Below are 27,536 nucleotides of genomic sequence, written 5' to 3'. Positions count from 1 at the left end.
TACTCACCTAATCACCTAAATCCGCTGCACTGTTTATACTTGATCATTATGACGTAACAGTCGACCACACGAGTTGAACATCAGCAGGACGTTGATTTTATATTAAGTCGTAAATATTACATGGCTTATACTACCATTCAAAAGATTGGGGTCAGTAAGATTTTTAATGTTTTTAAAAGAAGTATCTTCTGCTCACCAAGGCTGCATTTATTTGATAAAAAATACAAACAAATACAGTAATATTGTGAAATATTATGACAATTTAAAATGACTGTTTTCTATTTTAATATATTTTAAAGTGTAATTTATTCCTGTGATCAAAGCTGAATTTTCAGCATCATTACTCCAGTCTTCAGTGTCACATGATCCTTCAGAAATCCTTCTAATATGCTGATTTGATGCTCAAGAAACATTTATGATTATTATCAATGTTGAAAACAGTTATTTACATTTTTATTCCATGATGCTATGATGAATAGAAAGTTCAAAAGAACAGCATTTATCTGAAATCTAAAGCTTTTGTAACATTAAACACTACCGTTCAAAAGTTTGGGGTCAGTAAGAATTTTATTTTTATTTTTGGGGGAAAGAAATAAAATAAATCAATACTTTTATTCATCAAGGATGAGTTAAACTGATCAAAAGTTACAGTAAAGACATTTATAATGTTAGAAAATGTTCTATTTTAAATAAATTCTGTTCTTTTGAACTTTCTATTCATCAAAGAATTTTGAAAAAAAAATGTACACAACTGTTTTCAACATTGATAATAATAATGAACGTTTCTTGAGCATCAAATCAGCATGTGATTTCTGAAGGATCGTGTGGCACTGAAGACTGGAGTAATGATGCTGAAAATTCAGCTTTGATCACAGGAATAAATTACACTTTAAAATATATTAAAATAGAAAACAGTCATTTTAAATTGTCATAATATTTCACAATATTACTGTTTTTTATTGTTTTTTATCGAATAAATGCAGCCTTGGTGAGCAGAAGATACTTCTTTTAAAAACATTACACAATGCCGGACCGGAGTCGGGGGACTTAATTAAGTTTTTGTGGAGTTTTTTTTTGCTTTATTTGGTAGTATTTCGAATTTATGGTTTTAAAATAGTATTAGTAAAATAAATAAATCACTCTTTCAATCATTTTGACGACCCTATGGATGAGTGGCGCTCCTAGCATTTGCTTATTCCGCCTATGCCGCGGTGGCGGCCTGGTAAATGCCATAGACAGTATCAAATGCACCGTGTTCTAGAAGGGTGGCGTGGCATCATCCCTTAAATTTTACACAGCTACATTTACTCACATTGTAATGTGAAGGTAGGTGTAGGTGCATGTGGGGAAACTTTTACAAAAGAAACACACACAAACAAATGCATATCTCTTTGTAGTCTCGGCGAAGCTGTTTTATCAGCAGCATCCACAACAACAAATGTTGAACTTGAAAAATGTTTTTGCTGAAGTGCACTTATTAAATAAACGTTGTTTATTAACGAGCTGTAGTCACGCACTGACAGAAATGCAGTTCAAGTTAACGCCATGGTTCATAAGGTGCACTGCATAACGTTAGGCCTACAGAATCTTGTCCTCCAATTTCATTACAGAAGGTGTTTTTCACAGTTTTAGAGTGTCCCCAACACACCTTCACACTCCTACATCATGTCTAGCGCGAGGGACAGACAAGCAGCAGTGCACAGATCGCTACGAAAGTGGCACTTGAGGGAGTTAACACTGTACGCAATACCCCCAACCTCACACCAAATGTCAGGCCCTATAGCTAGGCAAGCCTATATAAATATCATAGTAAGCAGAAATGTGAAATGTACCTTGGCACATTAGAAGAAGACGCTGATATCTCGATTGAACTGATCCTTATATCCTTGAAGAATGCACTTTCACAGCAGCCACGAGTAACAGCAGGTAGGCTAGGCGGTTAAAGTTTTCTATGCAGAATTTGATTTGACAACAGTCAGGAGACTGATACTCGATCCAATCGCGATGAATAAAAATAAAATGTTAAAACAAGCATGTAACGATTAACGACCACAAACAGAATGAAAATAGGAGTAAAAGTAGGCTACCAATATATCACTTAAAATGTACTCAAGTAAAATAAAAATTACACAATTTTTAAACTACTCAAAAAAGTACGACTTAATTGTGAGTATTTGTAATTCGTTACTTCAGACCACTGCAAGAGACCAGAAAGTGAAGAGAGACATTCTCATGATTTCTACTGTGACGTCACTGAAACATTTCGCCTAGCGCGCTGTACTGTGACGTCACTGAAACATGTACATAGTCCGCCATGTTTATCTCCTCGCTGGTGCATATTCGGGTAAGAAATAGGTTATTTTCAAAGCTACTAAAGTTATTCAGGCAAGAGTGATTTTCTGCTTTTATTCTCATTAACAGAATAGACAGCAGCAGGTAGCCAACTGTACGTTAAGCTGCTGTCGCTTTAATTCACAGATATAATGTGAATTCGTTGTTTGGCGTCCCATTGCGTCACTCACATCCAGTGTAAACATGGAAATAAAATAAAATAATTATATATCAAATACATACATTGATGGCTCATTTTTCATAGTTGATCAGCATACAATTTGACATGCATTAAATCCATTGTTGCATTTATTCCCCTTACAAGTACATAACGTGAAAACAAAAACAGTACGTTATAACGTAACGTTACATTCATTTAAAGATTTTGCATCGGTTAATGCAGTTTCACTGATCCATTTTGTCTTACTACATTAATATTTGCGAGGGGAACTTAAATAGCTTTTTTTGCTTTCAGCACAGAATAATAAAATATAAGCATAAGCTTGACACACATGGATTTATTTAAATAATGCTTTCAATGATTTGTTAAGGGCAACTTTATTCTCTTAGTGGCTACAAATCAGAATATATAAATAAATAAATAAATAAATAAATAAATAAATAAATAAATAACACAGGAACGCTTTCTGGAACCCATCATGCACAACAGCCTTTAAATTTGTTTGTTTGCTTGATCCCTCAGTAGAAAAAAAATACATGCAAAAAATGCCAGCCAAGTTGCACATTTGAGGTAAACCTCCTTAAGTGAACTGGAAATCTACTTGCTGATTATAGGTGTGGTTCACATAATGTCTTGTATCTTGCAGAAATCATAAATTAGACTCTTCTTAGACTACCATGCTTGGCTGCTGCTTAGAATGTAAAGTGTAGCATAACCTTGATAATTTGAGTAACAAATTAATTTATTCCATGATCTACGACTTTGTGTCAGGTGGTTCTTTGACTATGCCATGCATAAATGTGTAGAATAAATACATGTAGAATATTAATGTCACGTTCACCGTCTGTCTCTGCACTACATTACCCAGGATCCTCTTTGGTGCACCTGCACTCACTCTCTCCGGATTACTATCACCCGCACCTGTTCCCAATCAGCACAGTCATAAGCCAACTCATAAAACTCTCACTGTGATTTCAGTCTTGGTCAAGCCTCCAACAGGAACTGACCGTTCTTCCCGTATCTTGAAGATCCTGATATCTCTGAGCCGCCTGAGAATTCTGTATACTTACCTGACTCAAACTAACCTTTGTGATATTGTTCTGCTGTCTCCAGATCTACCATCCTATTCCTGAGATCCTGTTCTCTCATGAGATTCCATGTCCGTGATTTGATCCAGTTGCCCCGATCATACCTAAAAGAGAGAAGAGAAAAGATAAGCGAACTGAGACTGAGTGATCTTCACAGTATCTGCACCTGAAATCACCCTATACTCATCTTGCACTATTGCCACCTCTCAAAAAAAGGTGTATTTGATTCACTTACCTCCGATCTCCTTGCCTGAATCCTGACAATTAAACCTACATTATACACTGGAGAAACGCGTCTCAAGTCCACATGCATCTGTCAAAGTATCTGACAGGGCAAACCACGATAAACTATATCCTTGGTTATTTGAAGCACTTTCTCTGCTCCTGTCAGTTTTGTGGTCAGTCATGAAAGCTGCTGCTAGTTCAGATTTGACAGATGAAGTCACACCTTGATTGGACTCCTCAATTGTGATACGATATTTTTTTTAGTTGTATGGATGTCGCCATCTTTGATACCTTACTCACCGTCGCTATAATTATATAAGTAATGGTCAAAAATAGAATAGGCCTACATGCTTGACTTCACTTACTTGTTCATCCAGACAGCATTCAAAACGCAATGTAATTACTCACATCTGGAAATAAAAGCGGTTGTTAATCCCAAACAGTGTCAGCGTGAACGTAGTCTACCTATGAGTCATAACAGTTTTTCCTTTTTTATAAATACCTTTTCGCAAAACCTGTGTTTACATCCTGTTTTCGGTTGAAGTCCAAAGTAATCGATTGCCGAGTTCACGCGCATGATCATATGTAACTAAACCTATGCGCGTGAACTCGGCAATCGACTACTTTGGACTTCAACCGAAAACAGGATGTAAACACAGGTATTTGCGCTGACTTAAATAACATCATTTTTATACATATCTTTCACATCTACTGCAGTCAGATCCACTCGTGTTCACTCAGAAGGAATCACTCACATTTTCTGTGCACTTGTAATGACACATCAAGGATGTTAAGAGGCTAAAAGCAGGTTTAGTACTTGCCCCATTGAAGTCAACGGTGCAAATTTTAAAAATAGAATAACTCGGTGTAGGCAACACCGATTTTTGTTGTTGTTCTCTGTATTGACAGCACTCCAAATGTACAAAAAAATGAGCTCAATGTTAAAATTGACCGGAGTTTTCCCTTTAAAGCATCTTGGAGACGTTTCCGCCGTTCTTCTGGATTTAGTTTGTCTCAGTTTTTTCTGTTTCTTCATGTAATCACAGACAGACCTGGGCCCTAATAATCCTTAGGATTATCCTTTCAGGGCTTGGGCCCTAATAAACGGAGCAATTCCAAGACGGTCCTCACACCATCGGTGCTCGGGCCCTAATAAGTTATTACTACAATGTACAATACCCTTTACTAAAAGCTAAGTTAAAAAGATATGTTTTCAACTGAGACATAAAAATATCTATTATTGAGCTTGCCGGATATGAAGGGGGAAGACTGTTCCACAGCTTGGAAGCCACAACTGAAAAAGCTCGGTCACCCTTTGACTTTTTTTTAGAATGAGGGACTGCCAAAAATTGGTTTGTTAAGCTTAATGTCCTACCTGATACGTAAGATCCTAAAAGGTCAGCAATGTAATTTGAGGACATGTTAAGCAGTGCTTTAAACCCCATTAATCAAATCTTAATATTAATCCTGTACTGAACCGGCAGCCAATGAAGAGAGGATAATACTGGAGTAATGTGGTCCCTTTTTTTAGTGCCAGTCAGAAACCGTTCTGCACTGCTGAAGACGGCATAGTCGACATTCACAGATCCCTGCAGAGAGAGTTGCAGTAGTCCAGTCTTGACGTAATAAAAGCATGGACGACGACCTCCGAATCCTTAAAACTAAGAAAGGGTTTTTATCTTAGAAATCAATCTAAGCTGATAAAAACTATTCTTTACAACATAATTTATCTGTTTATCAAAGCTTATAGGGATGAGTCAATTATTACACTAAGATTTCTCACACTATCTTTCACTGTCATTTCTAATGGAGCAAGAGTACTGGCTATCTTCTCTTTGAATTTTGGTTATACCTTTGTTAGTTTATGTTTGATAACAGTCCTTAGCTCAATTCATGAAACATTTTAGTTTAAAGATGAGATGTCATTAATATGTCATTTAAACAGCTAAAGAGGATATTGTCCATAATACTATAGAAAATGATAAATAAAGATAAATAAATACAATAATTATATATATAGAAAAAAAATAAAAGGAAAAATGCAAAGAGGATAGTATGCCATATTGTGAAGTCATAGCTACCCAGTAAAGATACTAACTGAAGTATCTTCTATACAGAAGTTCAATACTAACTGGGTTATTATCATACACCTATTGTGGATGGTTAAATAACGGGTGAAATGAAAATAAAATCAGAGTGTTTGGGACCAATGTGAGGCAGAGACTGGAAGCTGATAATTATAAATACAAAAGTTCAGTCATGAAACTCTAGATGGCACAGGCTGATAGGTCCTTAACTCAGCATGCTTGCAATCACATCATTCTCTTTAGGGCACAGCTGATTGGTTCCTGCTGTATCAGTAGCCAATGAGCTCGTTGCTCAACCTTCAAATACTGGTCATCTTTTTAGTAGTAGTAGTCGCAGCGTACTTTCAGACTCCCTCCATCTGTATAGATCTGCTACAGGTAATTCATGTATTCTATATTGTATAGCAGCAGCATGTCTGTGTGTGTATTGGCTGTAGAGAGTCCTGTACGTGCTCTGTAGCAGCAGCAATAACAGCAGGCAGCGTTGCAACTCTATTCCACCAAGACCAAACATATCAACATTGTCATATCCATTAAACACTCAGAAAGAGTTGTCATGAAATAAATGGCAATAAAAGGTACATGACATGAAAAAACAATGTTATCATTACCACGATTGATATCAAAACACCATCATGTTGATAACACAAAAACAAAATCGAAGTATTTCTTAAAAAAAAAAAAAAGCTTTATTACGCACAACAAAGCTACAGAGATCTCAGTGTAATTAAAGAGTTTTTTGTTAGTTGAAACTTCTATGGTTGAAACTATTCTGCGCATCCCCTGCGCAGTTGCGAACATCTAGAATCTCAAATACGCAGCTCTCCGGACTATACCAATATGTTGCTTTATTTTAGGGGTGTTCAAAATCCAATTCAGTTGTATTTCTGTAATTTTTGTAAATAAAGATGGATCTATGAACATTTAATAATACGTATATACATAATCAGTTATTTTAAAGACTACTTATACGTGTATACGATGCGTTCGATATGTATATTTTAATAATAAACGTATTCAACTCCCTTATGAAATAATAAATGGATGTTGGATGTTTTTAATGGAACATTGCATAATCGTCCAGGCTGTCTGGATCTGGAAGCACTTTATGCAAAAAACTTTTGATTGTTCAAGGTAAGCAAAGGAAACATGTTCACAAGAGTAAAATGTGAACATATCTATTGTGCAATCTATTGTTAACTACCGGAGAAATGCATTTATAATATTTCTCAGGGTTGCAGTTTTAGCAGTGTTGTGTTGTGTACTCTTTATTAGGATATAGTTTGATGTATGCTATGCAGTGTAGTGGTTTGTGTGATGTGTGGCAGATGCACGAAACTGTGACAAAGCACCTTACTTCACTTTCTGATCAGAGTTTCTCCATGAACGACCTGAATGATCCTCCTAGATGGAATATTAGACCAGAGCCAGCCGGAAATGACGGGGGCAGATGGAATTATGCCCTGCTGGTGCCCATGATCGGACTGGCAGCATTTCGTAAGGGCTCTTTACATGCTTTTCAGAGTCATTCACCCTCACAAATGTCTTGAATGTTTGTGTGCTACATTATACTGAATAATCCACTTTATAGGTTGTATCTGTAATGAAATCTGGGTTAATGAGAGGTTTGTAAAAGCAATCCATCAAGTAAATTCTACAGCTTTTCACACAGTATTACCTCTTTAGTGTATCTCCTATATGTTAACAATTATGTTGTATCAGATTTTTAATGAACAATTTAAAATTCACAGTCTTTCTCTTTTTTCTGTTTTAGCAATTTTTGTACTTAAACTTATTTCAGTCAGCTGCCAAGGCAACATTTCTTATTTTTGAGTTTTCAACTAGTATTTATATTTTGTTTGAGCTTTTTTTTAATTAATAATTTATTTTAATAAAACTTTTCTTTTTTTTTTTTTACATGATGGTAATAATAATAATGAACATAAAACAACAACTAAGAAAACAAAAGAAAAGGTCAGTTCAGATAGCTACACATTAAGAAGAGTTGGAAATAGTCATGCATACAAGAGAAGCAAATCATATTATAAAAAGGGGTAATTTTGGAAAAACAGTAAATTATTAAATGACCAATGGTTTAGTAGTAATAATTGTGGGTGAAAAAAAAGTTCAAGAATCAAGCTATTTTATCTCTTTCTACCTCGTTCATTATATTACTAAAATCAAAGTTTGAAATAAAGGATATATAGGGTTTCCAAATATTCTCAAAAAAGACAGTTTACCTTTCAAAATATATGTAATCTTTTTGATTGATAAACAAAAGGACACATTATTGATCCACTGTACGATAAATAGCTAGAAATCCCCAAAATAAAAATATCTGGTTTACAATTGAACCCTTTTAATAGTTTCAGTTAACAATAAAACTGATTTATACTGATATGTAATTTGTTGTAGATTTAGAGTCATATTCTGTTTAAATTGTTTTGGTCACTCTTACGAAAGAGTTTTTTTATATATATATATATATATATATATATATATATATATATATATATATATATACATCTCTGTGGGTTTATTTTCATCTAGGTTGGATATGGACTCGAGAATCACAGAGCCAGATCCAAAGTGTGAAGAACAAGTACGATTGCGACATGGCAGCCATCAGCAGAGACCTGGAGCTGAAGTACAGGGAGACGCTGAGGGAAAACCGGCGGACGGCAGCACACCTGGAGGTGGAGCTTGAGAAGGAACGCCAGCGTGTGCAGGGCTTCAAGAAAGCCCTGATCTCTCAGAGTCAGCAGCTCATGGAGGAACGGAAGCAGCTTCAGCAGGAACGGCGGGATCTGGATGTGGAGAAGCAGCGCCTGCTGGAGTCTGGCTTGGGCGGGGTGGCGCTGCGGAAAGCCCTGCAGACAGAGGAGGACTGGCAGCGCAGGGCTCAGGCTCTGCTACAGGAACTGGAGGTTCAGCTAGTGGAGAGGCAGGACGCTTTCTGCAGCATCCTCATGCCACGGGAACATCGGCTGGAGATGGAGAAGAACCTGCTGCTGAAGGTGGCTAAAAACCCGGCGGCTGCCGAGCTGAACCTAGAGGACGATCTCAGGGACATTTTTAAGAACGACAGACACTGTGCAGATTTACTGAACATGGATAAGCGCAGGAATGGGAATTTGATGTGGCTGTATCTCAGGTACTGGCAGCTGCAGGTCACCCTGCAGAAACACAAGAGGGCAGAGGAGACGCTCAAAGGAGCATCGCCATCCTCCAGCAGACCTTGATGCAGGACAGTTCATCTTTATGAAAAGAGACAAGTACGATTTTGTTTCCATAAATGTTTTCCTAATGTTATTGTCATGATTTATTTATCAGCTATGCCAAACTTTTTCAGGAAAGTCCTTGACAATCATATCATAACATGAATTGTTTTTGTTTTCTTTCTCCTTTTTTGATCAAGTAGAATGCATAAGAATCAAATGGTTTCTTATTTGTTGCATCACTTATGAACTGCAGAGGATTAATTCATTCTCAATCTAAAGATGGTTCATAACTAATATGTACCACAAAAATAAAATACAATGAATGTTTTCTGAAAAGAAATATATTAGTTTATCGATTCAGGTTTCTTTTTTTATTGTGAGCCATAATTTCATAAATGCATATGAACGAAATGTACAGTCAAGAAAGCATTTATTAATTGCATTTTTTTCCAAGAACTACTAACTGTTTTGAACAGATGTTGATCGTCCATCAGAGATGTCTGTCCTTGCAGTTCATTGTAAACCTGCTGAGAAAGAGCAACAGCTCATTAATTTATAATCAAACATATAAAAATGTAATTACATTTCATTCAGACCTGTGCAGTGTTGACATTTTATTCAGGATCAAGATCATTAATGTTTCCCCAGTTTATCCTTTTTTGCGACACTATTTAGCATAATCAATTAAATTTAGATGCTTAAGCCACATTTAGAAAATGTATAAATGTTACTGCATTACATTTCATGCATTTATTGTAAATAAATAAACACTTCCAAATAATTTCACAATAAAAAGTTTCAAATGATAAAACGGATATGATTCATAACGAGCATAATATTCATAAATTGTGGCCTGGTTTCACAGACAGGGCTTAGACTAAGCCAGGATTAGTCCTTGGGGCATTTAAGTAGCTTTTAAAAACATGCCATAGAAAAAAAAAAAAACTTTATCTTGAGACAAAAAAAATGGCACTGACATTTAAGTAGTTGCTTTCGGTTCAAACAGCTCAAACATGCATTTTAGTCATGGACTATCTTAAGCCTTTTCTGTGAAAATTACTTTTTGTGGCCTCTGTATCCTCCTTCCTTAAGGTTTCTCAAGTAAATAATATTTGTGAGCATGTGGGGTTAGAAGGCTTTGAGTTAAAGTGTGAGTGAGGTCACCCACCATACTTGTCATCGTATCCATGTTCATGATGGCAAACAGCTTTCATCAGCTCATCACTCTCGTCGCTGGAAGCGAAGAGCGTCTCGTGGTGGAGAGATGAGGCTGGACGCTCTGAAGTCTGGACTCCTGGGTTGGATTACCAGAGGTTTATGTTCGGTAATGGACGACAGCTCTCTCTTCTCAAGGCAAACTCCATTTAAACTAGTCTCAGTGTCCATGGCGGGCGACGGCTCGCGGGTCACGTCAGGCGGTGTGGCGACTCTGGGCACAAATAGTGGTATTGGGAGAATGTTTTTGTAAGGTAAACGATATTCCGACATCGGCTCCCCTTCTCTCCCCATGCGAATCGTCTGGTTTGGGAATCGTCGCACCGTGAAATGGACCACCTGCTTACTTTCGTAGCTCTCTTTTCTTATCGAGTCCTTCTCAACACGTGTCATCCTGTGAAGGAGGTTAATAAGTAGTAAGCTAAGTAAATTCTGAGCAATGACCAACTTAAAACATTTTGTTCACAAACTCAAAATCACACTTTACAATCGTAGGCTACAAATTTCCTTTCAAAATTCACTTCTTCTCACAGTAATTCGGGTTACTACGATTTTTATGGATATACATACATTTAATTATTCAGCAGGATGCATACAATTGATCAAAAGTGACAGTAAAGACATGTATAATGTTACAAATGTAGCCTATATATTTTTTAAACGGTTCTTTTCAACTTTCTATAGGCCTACATTAATGAATCTTGAAAAAATGTATCACGGTTTATGTAAAAATATTCAGCAGCACATCTGTTTTCAACATTGATAATAATAAGAAATGTTTCTTTAGCATCAAATCAGCATATTAGTATGATTTCTGAAGGATCATGTGACACTGAAGACTGGAGAAATGAGAACGAAAGAAAATCTATAGAACTTGTGTGCTATATTCCAAGTCTTTTGAATACAATAACATTCTGTGAGGAAAAAATGCAAGCTATGAGAGTTGCAGCAGAGAGAAACAACTAAATTTTGGTTTGTTCCTTACAGAAATCTTTGAATATGTAGCATGAGTGATAAGGACTTTAATAATGATTTAGCTGTTTTTTTTTTTTTCCCTGGATGACAGTCCTGATTACTATTAACTGTTGATAACAGCATGCAGGGTTGGAACAACAAGGGCAAGTAAATATACAGATTTTGAATTTTTGGATGAAGCATTCCTTAAAACACATCTAAAATCTGCAAAGACAAAACAGAGTCAGAGACAGAAACGCATACTTATATTCTGGTCTGGTCTCCATCAGTAGGTCTAACCAGGTGGCCTCATATGATTCTCTGGCAATCTCATCAGTCTCCTGGAAATCACTGTAGGAGTTCAGCAGATATGACCTGGGCGTCCGGCTCAGGCAATGCATCTCATCCAGTGAGCGGTCAAAACAAACAAGCCAAGATAAGAACGTTATCAGTCAGATCTTCTGATAAAGGCTGCTACTTCCCTCCTGAGTGTGTCTGTGTCTTATAAATAGGGTTTGTTACTATTTTTACACCCTGCCATCATGGCTACGGTAGTCAGCTCAGATTGGTGTAGTTTGACGAGGTGGGAAAATGACTAATACCACGACCATTTCACTGAAATGCAAGACTCACATCTTCACCAGGAGGTCAACAGTGCCAAATGTCCCATCTGGGCTCAGATTTCCTGTTGTATGTGCGTCGAAACATAACGGTTATTGCTGATAGCAACAAAACTAGATGTTGGCTGCCATGTTCCTTGCACTAAAAACAAGATAATGCATGTTGGTGCCAATGGTGCTTTTTAAAAGTATGCAATATACAGTATATGTGGTATATAGTGTACGGGTAAAAGCAAACAAACAAACAAAGCATCCCTGATATTCTGAAAAAGTAAAAATAGAAGAAGGTGCAGATATTTCTGACACTCATGATGTCAGAGGGTCCTTGTTGTCTGTCTCGGTTGTCAGCGCCTGTGCCAAAGCCGCAAGGCATTATTATCTCACATCGTGGCATTCAGTGCAGCATGCCATCCTCTTACACCAGTCTGCTAGAATCTTGTATTGTAGGTGAGATGTGTAGTCCATCACTCAGCAGTGTGAACAATCCTTTCTTGAGTTACTGATGAAAGAGGACGTGAGGATTCCTGCGGGACAATGTTAAATTTGGCTTCAACGTGCAACAACCTGTTATAAGTGATATTCATGGCCGCCGCCATGAGGGGGGAGATCTGATTTGTGCCCCCTCAATTTCAATTTACTATTATTTTAGTAAAATTATTTGTATCAATACTTTGTGCCTTTTGCCCCATGCTTGGTTTTACCCCGTGTGTGGGGTAAAAGGCCCCCCTTGTCACTTCATAAAATTGATTTTTTTTTTTTTTTTAAATCTTGTCATGTAATGGGGGCAATGTTTTTTCTTCTTCAATCAGTCACAATGCAGACTGCTCACAGATATGAAGTGGTTAGATTTGAACACATTTATAATGTAGAACTAGCAGGCTAGGCCTAATATTAACCATTTTTTTATAGCTAAAATATTTATATTTTATAAAATATTTTTTACCCCAAAATTGCTTTAAAATCAACGACATATGTCTAACCAAGTTGTGTTCCAAATTTGAAGTTGATATCACTAAAATTGAAGTTCTATTGAAGCTATAAAATCTTAGCCTAGAAATCTAGACGCACCCTAGCGGCAGCAAAATGTATTTCGCAGCCAGGGTAGTCTAGCAACTCTCAATAAACCTTCTCGCTGCAAAAACCCAGATTGGGTCAGGCCAATCACGTTGTGTATAGAGTAGGCGGGGGCGGTCTTAACATACACGACAGAGTTGCGACGGTTACCTGGCTGCTGCTACTTGAAAACAAAGAATGGCGGCTGCTTATGGAGAACAACGGTCTTTCGAATCGGCTTTGGCCACGACTCTGGAGGACTTAGAGTTAAGTTTTTCTTTGAGAAAAGAGCAAAGAACGGCACTTAAGTCATTCTTAAAAAAAGGAAGATGTGTTCCTCGTTTTGCCAGCCAGATATGGCAAAAGTTGAAACTATCAACTAAGCTCCGCTGTTGGGAAAACGCTCTGGTTGGTTGAAGCGCTGTCCTATTGCGTGCAGAGGGAATTTGAAAGACAGCCGTTTATCCCGCCCCTCGGAGTGAGCCGTGACTATGGTGAGTTTCCAGACCTAACATCTTGATGTAGGTCTGGCTTGCCAGGCTAATGAAATCTAGTTTAAGCATAATTCCAAAAATAGTCACCAGGGGGTGACAACCACATTCCTTAGAAATGTTTTATGCGTTCTCCTGTAACAAATGAATACATTTTAATACAATGCAATACAAAAATACGATACAATACAAAAATAGGAACAGCAACATCTTCTATTAGGCTATATTAAACATTTATAATATAATAGGGCTTATATAATATAGCCTAATATTTGCCTTATCTCACTGTTCTGATATTTTACTTTTATTCCATGTTTCATTTTTAAAACATACATTTTTAATATTATAACGTTAGTGTATGATGGGACTGAACGATAACTAACCATTAATACAGTTTCACAAGTTCACACTTACATAGTTGGCATTTAGCCTATTAGAGGGGGTAAAGTTTAGGGGTTTCCGAGCTCGGCCCGAACCCAGAGTACCCCCTCCCGTATGGTAACGTTAAGTGGTTAGGACTAGAAGTGTGGAGAAGGGGTGGTAGAGGGATTGAGGGATTGAAACTGTCAATGGATTGAGGTGAGACTGCTGAATGTATATATATAGCTCTTACCCTTGATTACTGATTGCCACTTGTGTTAATTATCTGAACGTGCTCCTCCCGAACTTTGTTAATAAAACATCATATCGAGACGCTCAAAATCGCTGTGTGTGTTTGTTTCCTATGTCATAGTGCGCATTCAAATAGAATGCGCGGGGTTTATAAGCGCGTGACATTCTTTCACACTTCGTGGGTTTGTTGTAGTGGTCGAGAGTGATTTTTCAAGCTTCCTGTTATGGTTCCTGCATGACTGCCTGGTCCTAGATTAGAAGTTCTTGTCACAGCTGCCCCAGAAGCTGTTCAAATGCCATATCTCGTCTGCCCCAGTGGCAGGGGTTCATGTCATGGCTGACCCAGATGTTCCTGCCACAGATGTCCAGGTATCAGAGCTCCCCATTTCATCCACCCTGGTGTCGAGATCCATTTTGTTTATTCTGGGTTTCCATCCAGCCAGTAAAAGCAAATCTGAGAAAAAAAACAAACAAACATGAAATTAATGTTTACATCTTTAACCCAAAGCCACTTATGTAGGTAAGTAAAATCGAGAAACAGTAAGTATTTTAATAGAATTGTTTAACATTAAGTGCCTTTTTACTGCACCTCATTGTGATGGAACGACGAGATGTAATCTCATACATTTACTTGTTACTACTATATTACTCGATGTAAACCATAGAAAATAGTAAATCATAAATCTATAAGAAACTGCTTATTTCTTATTTATTTTTTCCAGAGCTGTATAGTGTTCATGTGGTAATGACATAACACAGCCCACATTACAAAAAAGAGAGTTTAAATGTGTTTAACTCTCTCTATTTATTGAAATGACTGGTATAGAATAATGATTACTAAGACACCGCATCTAGACCACACTGAGAACACATTTCTGCTGGTTCCTCCCTGACTTTACAGAGGCATTAGGCAATTACATGCAGGTTTAGATGACTGCAATGATGCCAACATCCTTTTAAAGCCTGGAGTGGAATGTTGACAGTTTGCCGGGAAATGCCAGCGATGCATTGAACGCAAGGTGCAGCATCAGATTTCTGTGGCCTGAGCCAAGCCACAGCACTCGCCTGCCCTGAACGCTCGCTGCAGCGAGATTCCCCTGTAACGGGACCCTGCAATACCTGCACAGCATGATGGATGAGAAATGCCCCTCAAACACAAAGACACTCACACAGATCATATAGGTTTATATTGAGCTATACAAAAACACTGCATTGAGCATTTAAAAGAGCAGAGAAAAGCTTCTCGCATGATGGCTCATCATTTTGTGACCTCATTTTATCTTTTAGAACTTTAAGTGGGATCTGAGGGTAGTATTGGAAATTGAATTGGTTGTAATGGAACATTATTGATATATGAATGCCGAGCCCCATGACCCACGATCCAGTGGAACTACATTATGTCACATATGATGTATGAGAGATGTTTCTTGTTATTAGTCATCTGTTTACTTCACTGAAAGCGTACGAGGAGGAAACAGCTTTCTTATATCAGAGTTTGAACATGTTGAGGTTGTAATATTTAGGTAACTGACACCAGAACAGTTTGTCCCCAGGGTAGTCATTTGATTTTGACACTAGAGGATGCTACTGCACATGGTTGTTTATTACGACAGTAAAATTACTACCAGAATATTAAAGTTTAATTTTGGGTTATTTAATAAAGATAAAAGAAAAACAATAGCAATATATAAGGTATATTATACACTCACGTCTGTTAAAAGAACACAAATTGAAAGCAGTGAATGTGTGAGACTCTCCTTCTGACATCATATTTAGGTTATATTGCAAATTCATGAATGGGAACATGGGGACATCAACCAGCTTGAACCAACATAAACCAGCTGGACAATACCATACAAGTGCCATAATATACACAACAATAAAAGACAGCAAGACATGATACCAAAACTGCAAAGATGCATTCTACATGAATCTATATGCCCAGAGTGCCAGACTATTGTAAAGATGATTGAAGTGAATTATTACATCCCTGACTGTTATGTTTTAAATTCAGTTTGATAAGAGTAAAGAAAGATGATAGAAATGAAACCCCAGCAGTTAAACTGCTGTCATAGACAATATTTTCTATCATTTATATAGGCTACAATATATTTTATTGTTAAAACTATTGCGCATTAAATATGATTATAAATGATAGGCTACTATATTCTTTATAATAATGCATTTCTACAATTATGTATTAATTGTTAATCGCCTACTAATGATAATATTTATAAAGGTAATCAAATTGTAAATTTAAAAATATATTTATTTTACTTTTTATAGTCCAAGCACAATTTAAGGATAGTCCAAGACTCTGTGATTGAAAGAGTTAACGTTTGTCAGTGGGAGGAGAAAACAGGAAGTGGCCCCAAACCCTTTAAACCCGTCCAGTAACTTCACACAAACACACACGTACGCACCCTTGTGGGACATGACACCGCTTCATGATCGAGGTGAATGAGCGGACATGTAAACCAGACTGACTGACTGTCCATTATCATCACCATCATCCAGGAATCTTCAGCATTTTCATCAGCAGATGCGCGTGTGATAATCCCTGCGGTGGAGGAACCGCAGCACACAGACTCCGGACATGAGTACAGCAAACAGTGAGGTGAGTTTATTACCGAGTCTCAAAACCTACTGTTCCCCACTTACTGTAGATTTTAAGTTATTATAGTCGCGTTCCAATTTTGAGGTGTCTGTTATGCCCAAACAAGGGGTCTACGTAGGCAGCACACTAGGCTTTGAGGCACTACCTGGTCTGGTCTTTAGGCTATATGCAAGTTTTGAACTGGTTTGTCTTGCAGTGCGTTTGCGTTAAAGTTAAGAATAAAGTGTCTTTTATGCTCGACAGTAACCGCACTAGAGCTACAATAACACTGATATTATTGACATATGTTTTGTTTATGTTTAACGCGGAAGCTGCTGTGCTGGCGACATAACAGAGGAGGAGAATACAGTGTACTGCATACTGCGCAGTATGCTGCTTATTATTTAAAAAACAAAAACAAAACCGTACACACTGACACCGTATGCTACGATAAAGTTTGAATTCTCACGTTGAGAAAGCAGTTTGCTACAGTCAAATAGTGTAATAAAGTTTGCATAATTTATTCACTAAATGAGTCAAGAAGATGTTCTGGGTGTTCACAGTTGAAATTCTGGTTTGTCCCATCGATCGTACCCAACGCATTGTGGGATGTCTAACATACCCTGTCTTCGAATATGCCTACTTCTCTACTAAATAGAGGAATGTGGGAAAAAAGTAATGAGAAGTATGTTGAATTTGCAACCCATGAAATGTACCCAGATGACAACTTCTGTTACATCCAATGCACACTTACAGCAACTATCCCTAAGGCCAAGGTAGAGGAGAAGTAGGCTGCGTCCGAAAGCTTAGGCAGCTGACTTCGTTTGCACACGAAGGTACCTCACAAAACTCATTTTCGGACAGACTTCTGAGGCAGTGTTATGGTTTAATGATCTACTACAAAAAAGAGAGTTTTGGTGATAACTAAGTGAATGATTAATTACTTCAATAGTAATTTCACACTAGAAATGACATCAAAAGTGGAAAACGTTGGTCAAAAAACATATATTTACACACAAACTGACCACCAACCACAATTTTTAGATGTCATCTTTATTTTTCAAGCTCAACTGTCACAGAATGGAATGCACAGGATTGTGGGATATCAAAGGCAGTGGAGGATACATCTATGCTGCCTACAAAAATCAATCAGAAGGAGACAGGAAGTGAAGCTAACATTTAATTCGGGCATCGCAGCTGTGAATAACAGTGATGCAGTGTAACTGATGCTATAGGTCACATGACAATGACAACATGGCTGATGTAGTACGTCCAAACTGCATTCATAGTACACACACATGCATACTATATAGAACATACTTTCTAATTAAGTTCCTCTTTAAATGTAGTACCTACTCAGTATTCGTTTTGGGACACAGCTATAGTAATCCTTATTGTTTTATGGTTGTATAAATGCCATTTTACATGCACAGTGTACATATAAATGCAGTATAAAATTATGCTATTTCAAACATGGCCAACATTTCTAGTTTATTGCTGGAATATTTGGCCTGCTGAGTGTTTCAGTGCTTACAGACTTGCATGCATTATTCTGGTCTTTAAAAGACTATGCATAAAAGAGAAACTATGATAAAAGAGAATTAAATAAGAGAATTTAAATCACTTGTTCTATCAGTAAAGTCTAAAAAGAAGACAAACAACAAAATAAGCATTAAATAGTTATTTACTGAAATATTTTCTGTTCCTCAATTGGCGAGATTTGACTTCATCATGATTTTAATCATTGATGGGAACAGCCATGTGATTCACTTCCCTGTGCTCGAAACCTAAGGATATGTAAATAATTTTCAGTGCTGTGGTAATGCCAGGGATTTACTCAGTGACCCACTTTATGAGGTGTGACCAAGTGTGTTTTTGGGTTGATCAATAGTGATCCAGGACATTTTCATAATCATATTCTTGCCAAACATTGATTCAGAACATTTCCTAATCGTTTCTAATCATTCTTGTTCTGTCACAAGGGGGTAAAAGTTTAAACAGTGAAAAACAGTGCAGACTCACTGGTGAAAAGAAAATGACATGGCAGGAAAAAAAAATACTGCAAGTGTCAGCGCACGTCACACGTGTCCCGCCGATCAATACTGACTGCAGAGACAGTGGACATTTAGGGCAGTGATGTTATCCTCATTGATTGTGTGACAGAGGAGATATAAATGTAAAGAGCACAAATGTGCTGTGGATGAACGTCACCATTCTTTCCACCTCACGCTTTCCTACTGTTCTCTATTTTTCCGACCTGTCTAGGCAGGCGGGGGGGCCCTCTAATCCAGCTTGATCCTGGATTATGTTGTTATGACTTTTTCCCGTTTGAGATTTGGTCGCCCATGCGGGACGGGAATATTGACTAGAAGAATCTATAAAGCGGGGAGATCATACTGGGTGGAATCTAGATCTCTCCTGCTTCCTCCGGACCAACTTGTTTGGCGTCACACTAACGGGGCAGGTCGAGCAGGTTTTGAGTTGGTGTACACAACACAAATGAGATTAGGCAGTCGACTAAATAGTCTCTGACTAACAGTGAGTTTTTAAATGCTTCTCTCTTGCGTCTAATTCTATTGCAAATTGACTTCGGGATGATGATTTTACATTTCTGCACAAGCTTTTTCTTTCCATTGTTGCTCAATTGCAGTACGTATATCTGCGTGCAGCGGAAACCGTTCTGACGTTGCAAACTATCTGCCTCAGCTGTGTTTGTTCCTCTCTTGTATTCATCAGAAGCATGGAGGACGTCACATCTCTATTTCTGACGTTTAAGGGCTAAACGACAACATAAGGCAGGCATGGAGGCAGAAAGCACCATGATCCACTGCAAACTGTGCCTGACCGACTGCCCTGAACTGGAGACCAGCACACTGCAGTCCTGTAACTGTGTGTTCTGTGTGCAGGTAAGAGCATTGCTGAATAAATCTATCTTTAGCTTTAAAACTGAGGTGTAGTTTCATGCTACAGAATAGGTAGTTGTTTTTACATAAATTACGCAAGGGCTAGTTCTATAAGGAAATGATGTTTGCATAGATCTCGCCATGAGCAGGAGGTTCTCTCTAGCCGTGGGTCTGGGTTATTAGCGCAAGGTGGTCGTGAAAGGCAGAAATACAATAAACAAAGCACAATAGTGTTTCGCAGAGTGGGGGATGTTTTCTTTCACATGCCGTTTAAGATTAGCCAAGACTAGCCTGTTCCTTCTAACATGTTTTGTTCCTCTGAAACAAATCTTGTGGGTCAGACTTACAAATCTTTTGACTTTTTGTGGTTTAAAGCTGAAGTGTGCATTTTTTCAGTGTTTTCTCCTAACTTCACATTCAATGATTGATCCCCCCCCCCCCCCAAAAAAAAGTTTTGTTAATACTCTATCAAAATATTGTTTCATCCTGAACATGGATCATTCTGACCAGGTTTATTATAGTTAACTTAAACCTTTTTAAAAATATTACTTAAAATAAAAAAGTTTAAATAAATAAAATAACCTATTTTAAAGTCCCCCACGTAGTCAATAATCTTTGACCAAATTTTCCTGTGAAAAATGTCTTTATGCCTTAAAATAGCTTGAATGTAACTCTACACCCTTGGCGGATCCATGAATATGCTAATTAATTCCCGCCTCCACTCACTCGGCCAACTTACTGAGGTAAACGCTACGCAACGGTATCGCTCTTTACAGCGCCGAACACATAACGGTAATTAATATGATTAGCCTTTTGCTTGACTACTTTATCAAACAGCTAATAATGTGTTGCTAATGTTACACAAACCATGCTCCCGTTCGCCATCTCAGAATCAGACAGCTGCCATCAGAAACATTTTGAACAACTCAGAACGTCAGTGGAGAAAGGCATATAGTTCATCATAACATCGTAATATACATCATACACCTGCTATATTGCTAAATCTACCCGATTTTCATATCAACAGAAAAATATACTGAGATAACCTGGCTTCTCTTGAGACTCCCTTGCTAGTTCACTGTTAATGATATGCTAAATCCTGCTAAAAAGCGCTGATGACGTGTGATGTGATGTCTGCGTGAGCCGGACCGAATGCAATGATTGGACAAACATTTTATGGTCCTACGCCTTCCACAGACGATATACGTATATGCATATAAATAATGCATTTAGACCACTTAACTTCGTGATTGCTATCTGGATGTGAAGAGACTTTCAGCTATCATAGCAAAAAATGTTTCTGGAACAAATTGCCTACCCTGCCATATAAGTAGGCAGGGTTACTTGCCAGTACTTGCCATGAAGTATCTTCATGTACTAAAATAACTGAAGTGGAAATAATTAACAAGAAAACTATGACTGTATATTTAGAAAAACTATATATTTAAAAAACAAAACACAAAAACTAATAAAAATGACAAAAAATGCACAAGAAAATAACTATAACTTTAATGAGTTTTAATATTTTTATTTTCATTTTAAAGATGAATAAAAACTATAATAGTATATCAACCAAAATATACTATTATGATCCCATAAATCACTGATCCTAGCACAGAAAAAATGCTAAAATGTTGCGGAACAAGACTATCTGTCCAAACAAAGGATGACAGAGGGAGTTTTTGAAAAACAATCTGTGTGTATAATATATATATCTTATATAATCTTAGCAACCATAGAGAAGTCACATCTCTCATGTCTTTGCAGTGTTTAAAACAGTATGTCCAGCTGGCTATTCGGGGAGGCGCAGGCAGTGCCATCACCTGCCCTGATCCGGCCTGCAAGAACACTGGAACTCTGCTGGACTCTGAGGTACTTCTGTCTGGCTCACTCTCTGTCTCAGTCAACAACAGTTTCCAGTTCTGCAGATCACGCTTCAAATATTGACTGCGCAAATGCTGCTGTTTACACTGACAACAGAAATCCTTCCTCTACCAAGCATCTATTTTAGTCAGTAGGGCTTTACATAAGCAAACATCACAATAACTATTGTTCATACTTCGGGTGAGGGGCCTGTTCAAATCTTAAACCCCGAGTACTAAACTTCAGGGTATAACTTGCCATGACATGTTTTTGCTACAGGTATGAATGATTACTCAACTCATATATTGAGAAGAGGTGTTCTGTTACTTTTCTAAGGAATTAGACTTACAATTTACCTGTCAGACTGTCACTTACAGTACATTGAAGGAGGATCCTATATCTAGGAATTACACTACTATTCAAAAGTTTAAGATTTTTTTTTAAATGTGTTTGAAAGTCTCTTATTATTTCTTTGATCAAAAATACAGTAAAACAATAATATTGTGAAAGTATTATTATAATTTTTATTATAATTGGTTTCTGGTTTAATATATACTAAAATGTAATTAATTCCTGTTTTCAGTTTTTTTGCTAAATTTTTTGAGTGCTGCTCAAGAAGCAACTCTTATTTCTTTTGATGTTGAAAACAGTTGTGCTGCTTAATATTTTTGTGAAAACCATGATAAATTTTTTTTTCCTCAGTATTTTTAAATGAATAGAAAGTTACATAGAAATAACAGCATTAATTTGCTGTGAATATCGAAATTGAATATAACTTTTTACTATCACTTTTGATCAATTTAATGCAACCTTGCTGAATAAATGATTTCTTTTACAAAAGAAATATCTTACAGACCCCAAAATTCTGAAAGGAAATGTAAATTAACTGAGACTAGGGAGTTGGCTCATTTGACTATGCCCTAGCAACCACCCAGAACACCCTAGCGACCATATAGCAATCTGTTAACAATGATCGGGAAGAATTTAGCAACTTCATAACAATGACATTACAACCACCAACAACGTATCTCATAAATTAAAATAGATCAAAAGTGAAAGAAAGAATCTGTCTGGGCTTGTTTAGCCTACATTTTCGTTTTGCTTTCGGTAACCACAGCATTAGTCTCAAGAACACAATGGCTTTATTTATCATGTTTGTTTCCACAAATCCCAGTATTATTTTCCCCTCATGACCTTAACCAACCAGCTCTGTGAACTTAACTTGCGCATCAAAAATAAAACTACAGTGATTCAGCAGGGGTCTATCATTAAACTGGCCTCTGGAAAAATTTATTCATATGATTTATAATGTTGAGATGTTCATATACATGCTAAAACTCCTGCGTCACACTTTTTTGTATTTACAGTCTCTTTCATGTTGTATATATATATATATATATATATATCATATTTTTTTTTTTTTTTTTTTTTTTTTTTTTTACTCAAAATTAGTACTTCCTTTATTTTAGTATTTAGATGTGTGATAAGCAGGGTCATGTATCTTTGTCTGGTTTTTATTTTGCAATAATGACCAGCTGACTGTATATGAAGAGTTCAGATGCAAAAGCCTCTAAGTGCCATCTGAAATTTTCTTCTAGAATGATCTTTTTTTATCAAGCTTGTATATTTAAGTTCAGTAATTTCACTTAAATGACAATTAATAGGTCATTTTGATTGCCATTTAAGTGAAATTAATAAACTTAAATATACAAGCTTGATAAAAATGATCATTCTAGAAGAAAATTTCAGATGGCTTTTGCATCTGAACTCTTCATATTATCCCTTACATAAGAGCTGATTTGCAAACATGATGTGCTATTCACATATAGTTAGCTGTAGCTCAAACATGACATGTTCCAACATCACCTGGATATAAATTCATACCTTTCTTTGTACAGCTCACCTCTTTTGCCCCCAGCGATCAGGTCGAGCTCTATCGGCGGCTCCAATTTGAAAGAGGTACGTGCTTATGTATGTATGTGCCACTTCCCATAATCCCTCTTGATGGGTAGAGTTACTGTAACCATCACTGGCAGGAACAAGCCGTTCTAGATAAGCGTTAGAGAGTGATAAAGGCATAGTAGACTGTATTTATGTCAGTCAGTGGTTATCTGTTGTTTCTATTTCTACTTTAAAATATAACAAATGAACCAAAATCAGATCTCTTTGACTATGACCTGTCCTGTGACAGCCGGCCTTTGCTCAGATTCAGAGGAAAAAAAGAGTGTGGAAGTCGAAGTGAAGGATGCATCTTTGCTGCCTTTCGAAAACTAACCAGATGAAGGCATATTATGCGAGATATTACATTGAATTCAGACATGACTAGATGGCTTGCTATCTCAGGGTACGTTTACATGACAACAGTGTACTAAAAACGGGAACGCGTTTTTTTTCGTGTACAGACGACAACATTGTCAAAATGATCCCCGTTCACATGGATCCGCAAAAACTATTAAAAAACGCTGTATTATTCACACCAGGCCAGTAGTATGCGATGTCACTTTGTAAAGAAACAGTTCGCCTATAGACTGAACACGTGATACGCATGCGCTTGACGTCACCGTTTTCACAAATTCACTTATTGTTAGTTTATACATCAATGATAACGGAATAGTTTTTAAAAACTTGCACTTTGAAACCCGTTTTCAAAAGTTTGCATTGTCAGGCCCCCAAAACACCGTTGTTAAAAAGCATACGTTTTTCTTTATCAGTTGAAAACGGTGTCATGTAAACGGCCCCTCAGACTCTCATGTCTGCGAAGGCAAACATTAAGGTTTCGAACGCAAAACTTAGCTTATGGCAACTAGTTGTAGATTTTACAATCAGAAGAGTCACGATTTTCTGTTTTATCATAAAGTTCTATTAAGCGAATGCCACTGCTTCTCTGAGTCTGGGTTAATGTTGCTGGTTTGTGTCTGCCAGGCTCCAGCTCAGCGTTTAGAAGAACTGTAAACAATGAGCTTATTCAGACGGCAGCTTCATGCTAGCAATCGTCTAGACAGTCTGTCATGTCGGACCGAATGTGTGAAAGTAAACTGTATTCGCAAGAGACGGCGAGAAAGCCTCTGATTTCCTGTCTATTGACAGTAAACCTCAAAGTAAAGATTGTCAGTGAGGAAGTGAATTTTGCAAGCAAGTACAATGTCACTGCCAGAATGGGACGGTTTTTCCTCACTCTTTCTTTTGGTCTCATTCAGGAGTTCAGTTGGACCCCAGTAAGGCCTGGTGCCCCGTGCTGGACTGCCAGGCCGTGTGCAGTGTGACACCCGGTAGCGAAGGCAAACCGGTTCCTGTGCCCTGTCCCGTGTGCCGTGCCGTCTTCTGCTGCGGCTGCAGAAGCCCCTGGACGGACGCTCACTCCTGCTCCCAGCACCAGCCCCTGATGACATCATCAGCAGACAGGTCAGTTTGACCCATTTCCACACCAACAAACGAGTGCTTATCACTCATAACACGGCCTTGAGTTTGGCGTAAACATGCTCTGTCTGTGGTCTGTGCAGTGGAGTTAGCAGCGCTGACACTGATGCGATGATAAAACAGTGTCCTGTGTGTGGCGTCTACATTGAGCGCAATCAGGGCTGTGCTCAGATGCTCTGCAAGAGCTGCAAACACACCTTCTGCTGGTACTGCCTACAGAATCTGGACGTAAGTGACGACACAAAGCTTTTTGGACTCTGTGACAATAGAGATACCATGGTATTCCAAACGTGCCATGATTTTTACCATGATTTATCTATAACAGGACCACATTAAAGGAGAACTCCGGTCAATTTTAACATTGAGCTCATTTTTTTTGTACACTTTTTTTGTACACGAGTTCACGCGCGTGATCATAGGTTCCTAAACCAATGCACGTGAACTCGACAATCGACTACTATGGCCTTCGACCGAAAACAGGAAGAAAATAGGTAGTGCGCTGGTTGAATAAACATCATTTTTATTCATATCTTTCACATCTACTGCAGTCAGATTCACCCGTGATCACTCTGAAGGAATCACTCACATGACCTGTGCACTTGTAATGACACATCAAGGATGTTAAGAGGCTAAAAGCAGGTTTAGTACTTGCCCCATTGAAGTCAACAGGGTGCAAATTTTAAAAATAGAATAACTCGGTGTAGGCAACACCGATTTTTGTCGTTGTTCTCTGTATTGACAGCACTCCAAATGTACAAAAAAATGAGCTCAATGTTAAAATTGACCGGAGTTCTCCTTTAATGTATATATATTTTGAAAATGGTACCATGATTATACCTTGATTTATTAGTTGTTTTTTTTTAGCTTGTTACTATGGTACACTAAGAGGGTGTATGATATAATAATACTAATAATAATTGTATTATTTTTATTTTTATTATAGATCAAATATATATATATATTTTTATTTAAAAGAATCCATTTGAATATCATAGTAATAATGATAATATTATTATCAAAATATAAATAAATATATATATATATATAAAATCAAAATGATCTGTTGTTAATGATAATAATTTACAATAATAATTGTCATTTTAATAATAGTATTCCTTTTATAATACTATAATAATAATACTAAATGATTTAAATTACATTTTAATATAATAATTTCAGTAACAATAATAATAAATATTTATTTGTTTCTTTTTTGTTGTTGTTGTGTCATTTATTATTATATAAGCATCTGCTGAATGAATAAATAAAAAGTCTCTATGGTTATAGGGTGATATATTCCTGAGACATTATGATAAAGGACCGTGCCGAAACAAGCTGGGACACTCCAGAGCTTCCGTCATGTGGAACAGGACACAGGTGAGCTGGGATGCCATTAGCATTGATGCTTTTTCATCATGTCAGACGTTTACCAATTTCCAAATGACTTTGATTACTAATTTTAGAAAGTACTTTTTTTTTTGCTGCTTTTTCGGTTGACACGTTTTGATCAGCAAGATAAAACTGTTATTATCATGAAATTAGATGAAAACTACTCACAAGCGGCAAGATTCTGGCTGAGTTTCCCTTTAGACTTCATGTTGCTGTGATGTATTCAGGTGGTCGGTATACTGGTGGGCGTCAGCATCATCGTGCTAGTGACGTCACCGCTGCTGCTGCTGGCCTCTCCCTGCATCCTGTGCTGTGTGTGCAAACCCTGCCAGGCCAAGAAGAACACCAAAAAGAAGAAGAGGAAAGATAAGAAGCCATCAGATTCCACCGCATAAGAGAACTCTTCGTAACCAATCAACATGTGTAGCATCTTCCACGTGCCAATCCCTAGTCTTTCTAACCAGGTGCACAAGTGCCTCATTCTCAGTGCCTGGTAAATTCGGTGGATTTATTGTGCCTTCAGGTGCATTATGGGACAAATGAAACTACATCCACAAAGGAATGGCCCTTTCTCCACTAAGCCAAAATATTTGTTTATGTTTGCTATAAAAATGAATGGACTGTAGCATTGGGTTAAACTCTTTGTTTCCAAGTAGTGCTCCAGGCCAAAGGCCCTGCTGTTTTTCTTCTGTACTATAATATGTAAATACTGTATTTATGAGTCTGGGTACTGTTCTGTGTTCTTTTTACATTTGATTTTTCTGCATCAGATATTTTATAACTTAATTACAATAAACAAAACACCTGAAACTGAGCAGCGAAAGTGACCTGCTTCTCTTTGTTCATTAGGGTTAGAGAAAACATAGCATTTCATGTTACACACACATAGTCATAAACAATAAAAGGCCATTTTTGTGTATTTTTACATTTATTTCAGTACAGGGCAGTGCATTTTCAGGGCTCATGATACTAACAGTAGTGACATCTGGTTTGCGTGTCTGCTGTAATGAAACTGTTTACTGAACATCATGAAAAAGGAAGCGTTTCTCACACACACAAGGTGTTGTAATATACCGTATTTCGTTAGCTGGGGAAATTTACAAAACCGTTCCTTCTTGAAAGTGAGTCATAGTCAATGTTCCTTGTTGTTAAAAACCAGTAGGCCTCCCTGTTTACTAAACTTATTTAAATAAGGAAACATAAAACAAGATGGGGAAAAAAAGTACCATGGTAATTTCTAGACTATTCCAGTGATAAATCGTGACAAATCCATTATATAGGCCTAAGTGA

The 27,536-nt window shown here is 37.3% G+C and overlaps 3 protein-coding genes across 7 annotated transcripts; 2 read left to right on the top strand and 1 right to left on the bottom strand.

The window, feature by feature from the left end:
* Positions 1–6,220: 6,220 nt before the first annotated feature.
* ccdc127a (coiled-coil domain containing 127a) lies at positions 6,221–9,938 on the top strand. Of its 4 annotated transcripts, none has more exons than XM_081388936.1 (3): positions 6,221–6,290; positions 7,321–7,409; positions 8,463–9,537. In XM_081388936.1, exons 2-3 carry the CDS (start codon positions 7,388–7,390, stop codon positions 9,152–9,154), a joined length of 714 nt encoding a protein of 237 aa, XP_081245062.1. In that variant the 5' UTR covers positions 6,221–6,290; positions 7,321–7,387; the 3' UTR covers positions 9,155–9,537. The 4 variants fall into 4 exon arrangements, with proteins under 4 accessions (XP_081245062.1, XP_081245063.1, XP_081245060.1 ...); XM_081388937.1 differs by having other exon boundaries at positions 6,254–6,290; positions 7,286–7,409; positions 8,463–9,483; XM_081388934.1 differs by lacking the exon at positions 6,221–6,290 and adding an exon at positions 6,763–7,046 and having other exon boundaries at positions 7,286–7,409; positions 8,463–9,938.
* Positions 9,517–12,744, bottom strand: LOC308704547 (telethonin). Of its 2 annotated transcripts, none has more exons than XM_081388938.1 (3): positions 11,567–12,323; positions 10,302–10,742; positions 9,517–9,657 (listed from the first exon to the last, which is right to left on the bottom strand). In XM_081388938.1, exons 1-2 carry the CDS (start codon positions 11,701–11,703, stop codon positions 10,355–10,357), a joined length of 525 nt encoding a protein of 174 aa, XP_081245064.1. In that variant the 5' UTR covers positions 11,704–12,323; the 3' UTR covers positions 9,517–9,657; positions 10,302–10,354. The 2 variants fall into 2 exon arrangements, with proteins under 2 accessions (XP_081245064.1, XP_081245065.1); XM_081388939.1 differs by having other exon boundaries at positions 9,524–9,660; positions 11,567–12,744.
* Positions 12,745–16,446: 3,702 nt separating this feature from the next.
* rnf144b (ring finger protein 144B) lies at positions 16,447–27,163 on the top strand. Its single transcript, XM_081388933.1, has 8 exons — positions 16,447–16,695; positions 19,411–19,580; positions 21,345–21,449; positions 23,339–23,399; positions 24,638–24,842; positions 24,941–25,085; positions 26,145–26,234; positions 26,474–27,163. The coding sequence occupies exons 2-8, from the start codon at positions 19,476–19,478 to the stop codon at positions 26,639–26,641; spliced, it is 879 nt and encodes a 292-aa protein (XP_081245059.1). The 5' UTR covers positions 16,447–16,695; positions 19,411–19,475; the 3' UTR covers positions 26,642–27,163.
* Positions 27,164–27,536: the final 373 nt, after the last annotated feature.

The sequence above is a fragment of the Scardinius erythrophthalmus genome (assembly GCF_964197995.2).
Source record: "Scardinius erythrophthalmus genome assembly, chromosome: 16".
NCBI classification, from domain to species: domain Eukaryota; kingdom Metazoa; phylum Chordata; class Actinopteri; order Cypriniformes; family Leuciscidae; genus Scardinius; species Scardinius erythrophthalmus.
Note: the sequence above shows the minus strand (reverse complement) of the source record. Positions and strands in the feature narration are given on the sequence as shown.